Below are 15,760 nucleotides of genomic sequence, written 5' to 3' on the forward strand. Positions count from 1 at the left end.
CCACTAGGGGGAGCTACATGCATATGATCGCATACCCCCAGTATAAATCTCAAGGGGAGCTTCGGTCTATATTTTACAGTGCATATTTTATTCTTGGGGTGTTTTTGTAATGTTTGAAGTGTATAAGTACCGCCAGGAGACACAAGATCGGTCCGAGGGCTACAGAACGTAAGAGCAGGGGGATGGTTGCCTAAAGACACTCCCTTTTGGTATATAAGATTCAGAACTTTCAAATATGGCTAATTAGTCTAATGAGTTGTAGATGTGTTCTTTCTTTAGCGGAATTACACAGCGTATCACGCATCTCCTAGCGTATTGTGCGCACATTTTCCACCTCCCATTGACTTCTATGGGAACATTTAATGTGCAAATGTGCAGGAAAATAGAGCGTGCTGGGGTTTTTTGCACAAATGAAATGTACAGGAAAAATACATGCGAGTGAAGAAACCCATTGAAATCAAGCAGTTCTATTCTCTACGTATTGCGAGTGTGAATATGTCCATGTGAATGTAGCCTAGCTTTGGGCTACGCCTTGAGTGAGGAGAGCACTGCTGACCTCGGCTGTGTCATTAGATCCGGGATCGCCTGACCTGTCTGTGGCAATTGGACTCTCAAAAAATAGCGCTCCAACTCTGACCATCATTGTCTGATTTGTTGGGAATTAAGTTTATTTGCAAGCAAAATGGAGTGGAAGCCGCCTTTGGATGCACCACAGCAGGTCTGGAACCACGTAAGCCGTGTGACTGTTCTTTCGCCCAGAGGTTCCCGATCCTCGTAAGCCCTGCTCCAAAAGCGGCTTCCACTAGTACCAGTTCCTGATAGCTGTCAAACAATGGAAATGGAGGCAGCCGTGCAGGCCCCCAAATGCCACCTGACCCTAGAGTGCCAAGAAACAACCCTGACCCAACATCCACCTGCCAGTCCTAACATCACATAGTGGTAACTGTGGGTAGCCGCCATGGCTGGGGAAGCAGACCAATGTTGGGCCCCTTCTTATAGCAGTCACGTTACCCATTGGGCCCCTTATTATAGCAGTCACTTGGACCCCTTATTATAGCAGTCACGTTGCCCCTTGGGCTCCTTATTATAGCAGTCACGTTGCCCCTCGGGCCCCTTACTATAGTAGTCACGTTGCCCCTTGGGCCCCTTCTTATAGCAGTCACCTTGCCCCTTGGGCCCCTTCTTATAGCAGTCACGTTGCCCCTCGGGCCCCTTAATATAGCAGTCACATTGCCCCTCGGGCCCCTTAATATAGCAGTCATGTTGCCCCTCGGGCCCCTTATTATAGCAGTCACGTTGCCCCTCGGGCCCCTTACTATAGCAGTCATGTTGCCCCTCGGGCCCCTTACTATAGCAGTCATGTTGCCCCTCGGGCCCCTTACTATAGCAGTCATGTTGCCCCTTGGGCCCCTTACTATAGCAGTCACGTTGCCCCTTGGGCCCCTTACTATAGCAGTCACGTTGCCCCTCGGGCCCCTTACTATAGCAGTCACGTTGCCCCTTGGGCTCCTTACTATAGCAGTCACGTTGCCCCTTGGGCTCCTTACTATAGCAGTCACATTGCCCCTTGGGCCCCTTATTATAGCAGTCACGTTGCCCCTTGGGCTCCTTAGTATAGCAGTCACGTTGCCCCCTCGGGCCCCTTACTATAGCAGTCATGTTGCCCCTCGGGCCCCTTACTATAGCAGTCATGCTGCCCCTCGGGCCCCTTACTATAGCAGTCATGCTACCCCTTGGGCCCCTTACTATAGCAGTCACGTTGCCCCTTGGGCCCCTTACTATAGCAGTCACATTGCCCCTTGGGCCCCTTACTATAGCAGTCACGTTGCCCCTTGGGCTCCTTACTATAGCAGTCACGTTGCCCCTTGGGCTCCTTACTATAGCAGTCACGTTGCCCCTTGGGCCCCTTATTATAGCAGTCATGTTGCCCCTTGGGCCCCTTATTATAGCAGTCACGTTGCCCCTTGGTCCCCTTATTATAGCAGTCACGTTGCCCCTTGGGCCCCTTATTATAGCAGTCACGTTGCCCCTTGGGCCCCTTATTATAGCAGTCACGTTGCCCCTTGGTCCCCTTATTATAGCAGTCACGTTGCCCCTTGGGCCCCTTACTATAGCAGTCACATTGCCCCTTGGGCCCCTTACTATAGCAGTCACGTTGCCCCTTGGTCCCCTTATTATAGCAGTCACGTTGCCCCTTGGGCCCCTTACTATAGCAGTCACATTGCCCCTTGGGCCCCTTACTATAGCAGTCACGTTGCCCCTTGGGCCCCTTATTATAGCAGTCACATTGCCCCTTGGTCTCAGTTTTATGTGTCTTTCATTCACAGGAGAGCCGCTGTATGACGTCCGGTATCGTTACCCCGAAGCGGTACCAGGCAGCAATCACCAACACAACGTTCATAAACTTTGACCGCCAGGCATGCAGCGCCGTCAGGACCTGCTCCGGCTGTACGGTGGGTCAAGGTAAATAAGTAAGGGCTTCACCTAACCCTATAATCACACGGCCTGTTTGGGACCTAAGGACGCAACGATAGGGAGGTTGGGGGATCTTCATCTACGCTCGTCCAAAGCCATAACCTTTTTTATGTTTTTTTACAACCTGGCCGTATGAGGACTTGTTTTTTGCACAACGAACTGTAGTTTTATTGGGTACAAATAATAAACTTTTATTAATTTTTTTGTAGGCAAGAGAGAAAATTTTGTCTTCCTTTATTTGCTTTTTTTTTTCTCCAGCGTTGACCGTGTAGGATAAAAGTGTGTTCAATTTATTGTACGGGGCGTTAAAGATGCAGCGATAGGTTTTTTTTTACAAGAGAAACTACGCAAAAAGTTTTTTTTTTCCTTTTTTTTACTATTTTTTGTGTTATTTTTATTTTTTGCAAAGTTATAATCACACTGATAATACATTGGCGTACTTCTGTACGGCAATGCATCATCACTTCGCATAGAAATCACAGACCATGGCGGACCCAGATGCTATAGTATGGCGTCCAGTTGCCATGGCAACCCATCAGCCCTCTGGGATTACATAATGGAGAGCAGATGACATCACAGAGGGAGCACCCTCCCTCTCTAAATCCTTTACATGCCGTGATCAAACTTGATTGTAGCAAGTAAGGGGTTAACAGCGGGGATCCGTGTTCTCACTGATCCCTGCTGTTGCAGCCGGAGGTTGGCTGTCAGTGATGGCTGGCTCCCACTGTGGATGGCTCCATGCATAAGATTTAAATATATGTCCATTTGTGGATGTACATGTACGTCCTGGGGCAGGCAGGGGTTAATTAGCTATCTTTGCATATAGTTTGTAGATTTAAGGGTATGTCTTTTTTTGCCTCTGACATCTTAAATCTTATTTCCTTTATTCTAGGCGGCTTCACAGTAAAAACACAAAAACTGACGTTTCTAAACTCGCCCAGGAAGGTCTTCTTCCCGTATCCTCACTGCTCCCTGATTGAAGACATTGATGGCTCAGTCTCAGGGCTGGAAGGGAGCCACCTGCTGGTGGACACTGGTATACTCCCGGACTCCTCCTGCTGGGCTGGGGATTATATTAGCGGTGGCGCGTCCGGCCGTGTGTGTGAAGCAGACATTACTTTTCACCGCATGTCCGTTGCCCTGTAAGTAGTGACAGAAGCCCCGGCATCACATAAACATGGAGGCTGATTTTTATGACGCTGCTAATACTTCAAAGTTCCTGTATTAAAAGAGCAATGAAACAGGAACAGTGTGCGACAGGAGGTCAAAACTTCCAGACTAACTTCTCGAAGTCACCTCGCAAAAGTCAGCTCGTAAAAGTCACCTTACCTCCCAGTAAATGCGTCTGCTGCCGGAGAGAGCGGGATTATTCGAGGCCAGTTATTTCCACCATTACTGCGTAATAAAACGAAAACATCAGGCCTTACATAAACCATTAGTACATGTATACACGCGTAAAATAAATATATAACCGGAGAGCGGCGGCTGAAAATCACGCAAATAAACACGAAACAGGATAGCAATTAAAACAAATAACATGAAATCCGAGCCTGTACTACAAATTGCAGTGTAAAGTCTAAATCCCCAGACCAAATCCCATTAACCCCACACTTCAAAGACAGGTATAAACGTCAATACGACGTGTTTCCTATACGCTTGTTCTAATAACGTATTTATCGCAGCGTCATTGTGGTCTAGGAATATTAGTGGTTGCTATGCTGAGATATTATTTTGGACATGAATACAGCTACTAAATTGCTCCAGGTGAGAGGCCGTCCACACTGGTGCTCCAGGTGAGAGGCCGTCCACACTGGTGTTCCAGGTAAAAGGCCGTCCACACTGGTGTTCCAGGTGAGAGGCCGTCCACACTGGTGTTCCAGGTGAGAGGCCGTCCACACTGGTGTTCCAGGTGAGAGGCCGTCCACACTGGTGCTCCAGGTAAGAGGCCGTCCACACTGGTGTTCCAGGTAAGTGGCCGTCCACACTGGTGCTCCAGGTGAGAGGCCGTCCACACTGGTGCTCCAGGTGAGAGGCCGTCCACACTGGTGCTCCAGGTGAGAGGCCGTCCACACTGGTGCTCCAGGTGAGTGGCCGTCCACACTGGTGCTCCAGGTGAGAGGCCGTCTACACTGGTGTTCCAGGTAAGAGGCCGTCCACACTGGTGTTCCAGGTAAGAGGCTGTCCACACTGGTGTTCCAGGTAAGTGGCCTTCCACACTGGTGCTGCAGGTGAGAGGCCGTCCACACTGGTGCTCCAGGTGAGAAGCTATACACACTAGTGCTCCACTTAAGAGGCCATACACACTAGCTCACCAGGTGAGAGGCCATCCACACTGGTGCTCCAGGTAAGAGACTATACACACTGGTGCTCCACTTAAGAGGCCGTACACACTAGCTTACCAGGTGAGAGACCGTCCACACTGGTGCTCCAGGTGAGATTCCATCCACACTAGTGCTCCAGGTGAGAGACCATCCACACTGGTGCTCCAGGTAAGAAGCTATACACACTAGTGCTCCACTTAAGAGGCCATACACACTAGCTCACCAGGTGAGAGGCCATCCACACTGGTGCTCCAGGTAAGAGACTATACACACTGGTGCTCCACTTAAGAGGCCGTACACACTAGCTTACCAGGTGAGAGACTGTCCACACTGGTGCTCCAGGTGAGATTCCATCCACACTAGTGCTCCAGGTGAGAGACCATCCACACTGGTGCTCCAGGACAGAGGCCGTCAACACTGGTGCTCCAGGACAGAGGCCGTCAACACTGGTGCTCCAGGACAGAGGCCGTCGACACTGGTGCTCCAGGACAGAGGCCGTCGACACTGGTGCTCCAGGACAGAGGCCGTCGACACTGGTGCTCCAGGACAGAGGCCGTCCACACTGGTGCTTCAGGACAGAGGCCGTCGACACTGGTGCTCCAGGACAGAGGCCGTCCACACTGGTGCTCCAGGACAGAGGCCGTCGACACTGGTGCTCCAGGACAGAGGCCGTCCACACTGGTGCTCCAGGACAGAGGCCATCCACACTGGTGCTCCAGGACAGAGGCCGTCGACACTGGTGCTCCAGGACAGAGGCCGTCGACACTGGTGCTCCAGGACAGAGGCCGTCGACACTGGTGCTCCAGGACAGAGGCCGTCGACACTGGTGCTCCAGGACAGAGGCTGTCGACACTGGCGCTCCAGGACAGAGGCCGTCAACACTGGTGCTCCAGGACAGAGGTCGTACACACTGGTGCTCCACTTAAGAGGCCGTACACACTGGTGCTCCACTTAAGAGGCCGTACACACTGGTGCTCCACTTAAGAGGCCGTACACACTGGTGCTCCACTTAAGAGGCCGTACACACTGGTGCTCCACTTAAGAGGCCGTACACACTGGTGCTCCACTTAAGAGGCCGTACACACTAGCATACCAGGTGAGAGGCCGTCCACACTGGGGCTCCAGGTGAAAGGCCATCTATACTGGTGCTGTTTCTGTTTGCAAACCACTTACAGGCAGGAGGTATGTAGGAAGCTAACCATTCTGCGAGTAGTTCACTGTCCTGCACTTCCTTGCCCATATTTCCCATGATGCATTGCACTGTCTCTGTTCCAATCAGCAGGGAGGCAGTATCTGAATGCCCACCCTATGCTTTTTCAGGAGGATTCAGGCATTACGGACATTCTGACCAAATAGTAAACCCACTTTAATGTCTGTGTGCACACACAGACATTCACCACAAACCGTACCAGCAGGAGAGGCAGAGACTGTGGAGATTATTATCACAGTGTCTGCCGATTTGTCAGCCTGGGAGCTGCCTGTTAAGATAGCCCGTCCCCCTACTGCTATGGAAATGTCCCTGTATACTTGTTACTATAGAAACTCTGTACCTAATGACACAGAATGGATTGCAGAGAAGGTGGAAGGGAGACCCTAGTGGCAGCCACTTCTATCATGACTTACAGTGATAAAGTAACAAAATTTTCAATGCAAGTATATTACAGAAATGATGACGCCGATACAAGCTGGTAAATGAGCAGAAGTTGTCTGAAAACTTAGTGCCTCTTTAACCCGCTTCCCGCCCCGTGACATAAGGATACGTCATGGGAGCGTGGTACTTCCCACAAAATGACGTACCCTTCCGTCATAGGGCTAGTGCGAGATCATAGCAGATCTTGCGCTATCCCGCAGCGGGGGCCGATTGTCAGTGATAGCCGGCGTCCCGCTGCAACAGCGGGGTGCATCAGAGTTGCGCCCACCCGCCATTAACCCCCTCCCCGCTGCAATCTAAGTAGATCGCGGCAGGGAAAGGGTTCACAGAGGCTCTCGCGATAACATCGCGAGAGCCCGGCTGGTTGCTATGGCAACAGGACGCCAGATACCGGCGTCCTGTATTGCCATAGCCTAAGATCGCTGTAATAAGCGATAAGGCATGGCAGGGGAGAAGTCCTGCCATGCCTTATCATAGCGATCATCAGTGCTGTGGTGAAAGTCTCTCAGAGAGACATAGATGGTGTAAAAAAAAGAGAAAAATAAAGATCAAAAAATAAAAATGTTAAAAAAAAGTTAAAACCCTTTTTTTTATCCTTTTCTTATATTAGCATAAAAAGAAAATCCCACATATTTGGTATCGATGCATCCATAACGACGTGTGCAATACATTGAACATGCTTTTTATCCTGCACGGCAAAAAGCTTTAAAAAAACGCTAAAAAACTGAGGCAAAAAAACGCAAAACCCAAAAAACGCAATAAAAGTGATAAAAAAACATATGTACCTCAAAATGGTAGCAATAAAAACTACAGCTCGTCTCGCAAAAAATAAGCCCTCACAGAGCTCCGTCCATGGAAAAATAAAAAAGTTATAGAACTTTGAATGCAGTGAGTTTAGAAAAAAATAATAATTTCCAAAAAAGGGCTTTTATTGTCGAAAAGTGGAAAAACCTAAAAAAAAAAAAACAATTTTGGTATCGTTGTAACCGTACCGTCCTGCAGAAAAAAAATGTAGTGTGTCATTCATAATTAACGCTCTAAAAAAAACCCAAAAATCTATGGAAGAATTGATGCGTTTTCTCTCCCTACGATCATAAAAAAATTAATAAAAGTTTTACAATGTAGCCTATGTACCCAAAAGTGGTACCAATAAAAACTACAGCTCGCCACGCAAAAAACAAGCCCTTATACGGCCGCGTCGATGGAAAAATAAAAAAGTTATGGCTGTTGAAAAATGGAGATGGAAAAATACCAAAAATCGTTTGGTCCTCAACGCCAAAATAGGCCGTGTCATTAAGGGGTTAAAGCATGAGATTTTGCTACGTGTTTAAAAAAAAAGGTAGCAAACGCACAAAAAGTACTGTACGCACATGATGTACTCTCTCATATTTCCCTCTCGGACTCAGCAAGGGCAGGAATATAGAGTGTGTGTATGGGGGGGGGGGGCACATGACGCACATGCCTCAAGGTTTCCACCCCCCTGGGAACCTAGCAGTTCTTTTAAACCTACCTTCTCTGATGGCCATAAGTAATCCTATTGAACTAAGAAGTGCAGCTGTATCCGTACATGCTTGTGGCACCCTCTTTTGAAGTCTAAGGGAGTCACTATATCCATAAATATCATTGGAGAGGACCACCTGCATACATGGCCACTTCTATTTGTGATGGGGAGTCTGGTGGGGCTTTAGGTCTCAGAAATGGGATGGAGCCCCTTACCAAATGTTTTGCCCCAATAAACTCCATCAACATTAATCTAGTCTTGCTCCTAACATTCCCTAACCTTCTGAGGGCACGGTAAAGATCAGTGAGATCTGATATACTTTGGTTTCCACTTAACCCCTTCAGTGGCAGGTTTATTATTACCATGTCATGCCTCACAGGGCAGGTTTTTTGATGAGTCAACAATGCAATAAAAACCCTGGAAGATTTCAGATGACAGCGTAGTGCTCTGCACATTTCAGCACTAGAGCTGTCCATGGAAATCTTCCGGGGTTTAACTGCATGGTCAGTGCAGCAAGCTCAGGAGATTTTCCAGGTTTGCCACTAAAAGGATTAAGGCTCCTACTAAAAACCACTAGATGTGGACTAGATAGCCCTCTTGATGAAAAGGCCATGGTATTGCAACAGGTGAGAAACTTGCTGTTCATAACCCTTCACCAGAAGCCCATTGATGCGATCCTCGGCGGAAGGAGGCTGTGATTAACAACTTTCCTCCCGTACTCATGGCATGGATTGGAAAAGATACAGTTCTATCAATTTAACCCCTAAAGTAACACAATCAATATTGTCATTACTTGTAGGTTAATATCTCTTTTGTTGACTTGTTTTAGGGAACGAGCCCCCAGTGTCGGCTACAATATCACCATCCGAAACAGCAGGAATCAGACGAGCACCGTAAACTATGTCCCAGACACTTTATCCAACCTGTATGGCTGGCAGGCCCTGCTGCTGGATACAGAGACATACACCATTATATTCCATGTTCCCCAAGTACAATCCATCTTACAGGTGAGTACATCAGCAAACATACTTTTACACGCTACATTTTATATAGTGTAGTTTATAATCTACTCAATCACTGTGTACATACATTACTTATCCTGAGCTACATCCTGTATTATACTCCAGAGCTGTACTCACTATACTGCCGGTGAAGTCACTGTGTACATACATTACTTATCCTGTATTGCTCCTGAGTTACATCCTGTATTATACTCCAGAGCTGCACTCACTATTCTGCTGGTGGAGTCACTGTGTACATACATTACTTATCCTGTACTGATCCTGAGTTACATCCTGTATTATACTCCAGAGCTGCACTCACTATTCTGCTGATGGAGTCACTGTGTACATACATTACTTATCCTGTACTGCTCCTGAGTTACATCCTGTATTATACTCCAGAGCTGCCTTCACTATTCTGCTGGTGGAGTCACTGTGTACATACATTACTTATCCCGTATTGATCCTGAGTTACATCCAGTATTATACTCCAGAGCTGCACTCACTATTCTGCTGGTGGAGTCACTGTGTACACAGATTACATTGCTTATCCAGTATTTATCCTGAGTTATATCATCTGTTATACTCCAGAGCTGCATTCACAATTCTGCTGATTGTTTTCGGAAATAGATAACAAACTTGTCGCCACACTCCTAACAGTTTACCTGAGCTCCTGTAATGCAATGGGGAAGATGAATTTTACAGTGCATTCTATAAAGACTCAACTCTGCAGACTACAAATAATCTAAATGAGGGCCCATTTACACACACAGATAATCTTTCAAAAGACTGAAAGATCAGCGATCGTTTTGCATAAAGCACTAATAGGCACTAATTGCTATTAATACTTTATCAGCTTCATTTGCATGCAAATGAGCCTCTGGGAGCTGTTAAATTGTTCAGCCAAGGGCTTCCAATGGAGAATTCAGCACCATGGACAGCAGACTCAGGTGTGGTCCTGGTTATCAACTGTTCTGCCTGCAGGGCTGACAGCTGAGAACAGCTGAGACAAAGCAATCAGCTGTTATCAGCTCTCCCCAGGCAGAACACAGCGTGCGGTCCTGCTTATCAACTGTTCTGCCGAATGATGGTTTTCAAGCAGAACTGAAAAACGTTGTTCGACAGAAAACTGAATGATGGGCACATTTACACTCAACAATTATCGCTCAAAAGCTGTCTTTTGAGCGATAATCGTTGTGTCTAAATGGGCTTTAGGCTCTGTGCAGTCACTGAACAATCAGGAGATTCCAGCTCTGCAGCCTACAGAATTATGAAGCTCTGGAGTATAATTCAGCCCGTAACTCAATGCTAGTACAAGACAAGTAAATACATGTAAATATGAACAACGTATGTCTGATACAATGCAGGGGTAGAACCAGGGGCATAGCTAAAGGCTCATGGGCCTGGGTGCAAAAGTTTATCTCTGGGCCGCCCAACTTCTCTTAACCCCTTAGCGCAGAGTTGTAACCTGAAGTTCCTGGGCCCCAAGGCAAAACCTGTAGCAGGGAGAAAAGAGGCCTAATGGGCTCCTGAGACTCCTGGGCTCGGGTGCAACTACATACTCGGCCCCCCCTATAGTTACTCCAGTGGGTAGAACATTCCTGGCCCTTGTAGAGGGTTTTCTAAGACAGGTGAATGCATTTCAAGACTGGAGGGGGTGGGGCTGTAAGGTGGAACCTAACACCGCAATGTTTGGTCCCGATCCGTTGAATGGTAAGGCCTCATTCACACAAGCATATTATCAGTCCTCATTATGCACATATTTTTACATGCCTATTACAAGCAGTAGAAGCCCCATTTATTTGCATTGGGGCATTCAGACGTGTTTTCATGCACGGATTTTATGTGCATGAAAAAAATCGCATGTCCTATTGTAGTCTTTACTGTGAACCAAAATCGCCCATTCAAGTCTATAGGAGCATTAAAAAAATGCAGCGAATATGCACGATTCTGTGTATTTTTATGCATGAAGCCAGGAGACATCAATTGGTTGCTTTTTTTCCCTTTTTTGCGCCTCTGAAAAATGCTGTGCATACGATCCCAAAAAAACCCTACAAGAACGACCAAATACGCATAAGCCCATGTGAATGAGGCCTAAGTCTGGACTCTCATCTAACAGCCAAAGCGAGAATCGACTACAAACAGAATTTCTTGCTCTGGAGGACTCAACATTTCATGGACGGCCCATTGATTTCAATAGAAAAGTGTAATGCTTAGCTTTCCCTCTGGGGGTGCTGCAGAGACATTGAACACTTGCTGCTACAATAGGTTTCCCTACAGTTCATCCCTGGGGGTTACAGCATGAGCACTCAATGTAATCAGCCTACTTTTAGGGGACCTTTCTAACAAAAAAGAGATTGTCCAAAGCCAACGACCCCTTAAAGGTCATAAGTGTTTCCCTAACGGGTTGAAAGGAAATGGTGACTGACAACGTTAAATAGCTGCACTGATGTCATCATCTACAGTGACCCGTCTTCCAACATTGTAGGATTAATTCTAAATCCTCCTGTCAAAGAGATGAAAGGAATCTCATTGTTTCTTCTCGTGCCGCTCAGAGTTATGGGTAATGTAATAACTGAAGACTTGTGTGACCTATTCAGTAATATATTATATACAGTATATTGTGGAAGGGTCAATAGGAGTCACATTGTTAGTATCTCTCACGGGTATATAATGTACTGTAGATCAGATTCTGACAACGTAACCCCTTCCTGCCCTGAACCGTACATTTATGATGTCAGAGGTTAGTCCTCAATGGGAAGCAACGTCAATGTACAATACGGGAATGCTGCAAATGCAGGAGCTGAACCTAGGTGATCTTTATGGGGCTACCCTAAAGGGTTAAAATGTTCCCATGGAGGGGCACTGAAAATGCACTGAAAATTGTGCCAAAAATATTACGCGCACCAAAATTAGAACCAAATATTTTGGCGCAACGAAGCTGAGCATGCTCAATAGATGTTTGTTGATTGGATGAGACTACAACATAAAAGAGACCATTTTTTTCTGCATAAGAGTGCCAGCTACTAGAGGACTGTAAGCGGAGCTGGAGAGGCTGGCAGCAGAATCCAAGGGCAAGCAAGAGACCCGCCAACTTTAAGTCAGGAGTGCGAAAAGAGCAGCACTACGGCTGAACTGTGACCGGGACCGGGAACAAGGAGCCACGGGCAAACTGAGGCTGGTAAAAGCAATTACTCCCACCCAATGGAATCGTAAGTGAGGCCAGCCTCAGTAAAACCGCTGGGTGTACATACCGACAGAGACATTATGTTAGCAGGCCTGCTAACATAGGGGGCTGGTATTATGGACACTAATATTGGGCAATTTTCTGGTGCTCAAATCTGTGTTATTTAAAGAGACATTGTGCATGTATATGAGACCTAGATTTTCTAAAAATCAGCATTGGGGGTGGTTATCACAAAAGTGAGGTTGTGTGTTGTACTCCGATATATAGACTCGGTGATTATCAGGTTGTTATTGACATTGTCCACAAAGTGTTACTGTTACCATGTATTGTGAACAGAGATGTTATTTCTACCTTTTACCTAGGGGTAGATGGCGCCCAGGAGCTCAAAAGAACAATTGCGTACCCATCATTATGCTTTTGCTTACTGTTATTACTGTGTTCTAAAACACAATTTGCATATTTTGGTTACTCCGTCTGCTGCATCGTAGCCTGAATCCTTCATCACTATTCCACCACCTGTGACAGATCAGCAGATAGTCTCTGCTGCCACATACAATGGCCAGGACTGCAGCTAGCTCCATTCCAGCCACTTGCTCTTTTTAGATGCCATGATCAATAGCAGCTATAGCATCAAAGTCTGTAAGGCCTTGAGTGCCTTCATAATCATGATGCAGCCTCAAGGTGCTGATGGGTTTTCATGGCAGCCAGGGGCCTAATTAACGCTCACAGCTATTGAAATAATTTTGCGGACGTCAACTACTTGATGACAAAAGGGGTCAGAGGGGGATGTCAAGAATTGCTCTGATGAACAGATGCTGCTCAACCAAGCAGCTTGTAGCCGAATACAACGCTGGTGCTCTAACGAGTCCAAACACACAACTCAACGTTCGTTAAACGTATGGGCTATAACAGCAGACGAACGATTCCAGCGCCATTGTGACTAAAAGAAATAGAAACCTGAGACTCCAGGGGGCAAAAGAGTGCACAAATAGTATCACTGCACAGTGGAAAAACATCGTCTGGTCAGATGGATACAGATTTCTGTTGCTCCGTGCCGATGGGAGGTCAGAATTTGGCCGGGGCCGATATTCCTGAAGAACGATATCATCACCTAGTGGATTTCATTCCATCCCGAATCGCTGCAGTTCTAAAGGCCAAAGGACATCCAACGGGCTGCTGGATGGGGGTCACTAACCAAGGGGCCGTTCACTGCGGATTTTACTTCTAAACTAATATAAATAACAATTTGGCAACTTTTGCCCCTGTAAAATACAAACATTCAGCTTCATCACCGACCTAAAGGAAGAACCTCAGCGATGATCCGCTTATTTCGTTCCATTCATTATTGTGGTCGTTACTCTTTGTCGGGTATTAAAGTAATACTATAGTGATTAGCATAGTGATGGAGGGACCGGGTTTCTGTCCGTGAGACAGAGAATCATAAAATTAATCAGACTGTTCTTGTGATACTAATTATGAGGGCTTCATTCAGGGATAGATAGAGAGATATGAGATAGAGAGAGATAGATAGATATGAGATAGATAGACAGATAGATAGATATGAGACAGAGGAGATAGATAGATAGATATGAGATAGATAGATATGAGATAGATAGATAGATATGAGATAGAGAGATAGATAGATATGAGATAGATAGATATGAGATAGATAGATAGATATGAGATAGAGAGATAGATAGATATGAGATAGATGGATAGAGAGATATGAGATAGAGAGATATAGATAGATATGAGATAGAGAGATAGATAGATATGAGATAGATGGATAGAGAGATATGAGATAGAGAGATATAGATAGATGGATAGATAGATATGAGATAGATATGAGATAGATAGATAGATAGATATGAGATGGATAGATAGATAGATAGATATGAGATAGATAGATAGATAGATAGATATGAGATGGATAGATAGATAGATAGATAGATAGATAGATAGATATGAGACAGAGGAGATAGATAGATAGATAGATATGAGATAGAGAGATAGATAGATAGATAGATAGATATGAGATAGATGGATAGAGAGATATGAGATAGATGGATAGATAGATAGATAGATAGATAGATAGATAGATAGATATGAGATAGATGGATATGAGATAGATAGATAGATAGATATGAGATAGATGGATAGAGAGATATGAGATAAATGGATAGATAGATAGATGGATAGATAGATAGATGGATAGATATGAGATAGATAGATATGAGATAGATGGATAGATAGATGGATAGATGGATAGATATGAGATAGATGGATAGATAGATATGAGATAGATGGATAGAGAGATATGAGATAGATGGATAGAGAGATATGAGATAGATGGATAGAGAGATATGAGATAGATAGATAGATAGATATGAGACAGAGGAGATAGATATGAGCTAGATAGATAGATATGAGATAGATAGATATGAGCTAGATAGATAGATATGAGATAGATAGATATGAGATAGATAGATAGATAGATAGATATGAGATAGATAGATAGATAGATAGATAGATAGATAGATAGATATGAGATAGATAGATAGATAGATAGATAGGAGACAGATAGATAGATAGATATGAGATAGAGAGATAGATATGAGAGATGTGAAATTTAGATATGAGAGGTAGGTAGATATATATATATATATATATATATATATATATATATATATATATATATGATAGATAGATAGATAGGTAGAAATGGGATAGAGAGATAGATAAATGTGAGATAGATAGATTGAAATGGAATAGAGAGATAGACTGATAGGAGATAAATAGATAAATATGAGATATACATTAGAGATATAGATAAATATTCTTATGGTCTGATATGTGATATTTTCCTCTCTTGCAGTATTCGACCACGTTTGATGATTTTCTAGATGGGGATTACCTGTACATACGGCACATTGACCTACCAAGCATCCTGAATATTTCCATCACTTGTGGATCTAGGGTCGGGAAGCCTCACCAGTCTATTCCGCTGCCCACAGAAAGCGATGCCTGTGCTTGGTACTTTGACAGTAAACATGGCACACTGAGCTACCTGGGTAATGAGGGCTCTGTACTTGGCACTGTATGGGGGTCCATGGCTGACTGTATGAAAGAGCGGATTATGGCGCAGTTTGAGGGCTCTGCCGTTGGCACTTACTGGGATTAAGTTTTTTTGTTACCAAATTTTCCATTATTTGGGTCCACAGGGTGAAAATGATGGTCGGTTTTACTTGTAGCAGAGCTTTAAGGGGTTTTCCAAGCAATATACAAGTGACTTATTCTCAGGTTAGGTAAGTCATCAATAGTTGATCAGCTGGGATCTGTCGCTTGGGATCCCAGCTGATCAAGCTACAGCTGGCAGCGCCACAATACACAGGGGCTTGAGTGGAAGCTGCTGCTCCGACCCGTGTGTAGTGTCTGGCGCTTGTAACTGCAGGCTGGGGCCTCACCGAAATCAATGGCAGCTGCACCTGCAGTTACAAGCGCCGGCCACTTCTGCTCCGACCCTTGTGTGTTGCGGTATTACCAGAAGGCGCCCATTCAGCTGATCTCCCCACCCCCCATTTTCAAAAAAACATAACTCTTTTACTTCCCTGCCGACGTTGCTGG

At 45.4% G+C, this 15,760-nt stretch overlaps 1 protein-coding gene across 1 annotated transcript in view; it reads left to right on the top strand.

Moving 5' to 3' along the window:
* The window catches only part of PKHD1 (PKHD1 ciliary IPT domain containing fibrocystin/polyductin), a 483,679-nt gene that overhangs the window by 286,611 nt on the left and 181,308 nt on the right, over positions 1-15,760 (top strand). Inside the window, exons 45-48 of the mRNA XM_066594190.1 lie at positions 2,328-2,463; positions 3,368-3,617; positions 8,778-8,955; positions 15,012-15,207. Coding sequence (XP_066450287.1) covers positions 2,328-2,463; positions 3,368-3,617; positions 8,778-8,955; positions 15,012-15,207 — 760 coding nt within the window. The remainder of the gene's footprint in view (positions 1-2,327; positions 2,464-3,367; positions 3,618-8,777; positions 8,956-15,011; positions 15,208-15,760) is intronic.

Source organism: Eleutherodactylus coqui, chromosome 1 (assembly GCF_035609145.1).
Source record: "Eleutherodactylus coqui strain aEleCoq1 chromosome 1, aEleCoq1.hap1, whole genome shotgun sequence".
Taxonomy (NCBI): Eukaryota; Metazoa; Chordata; class Amphibia; order Anura; family Eleutherodactylidae; genus Eleutherodactylus; species Eleutherodactylus coqui.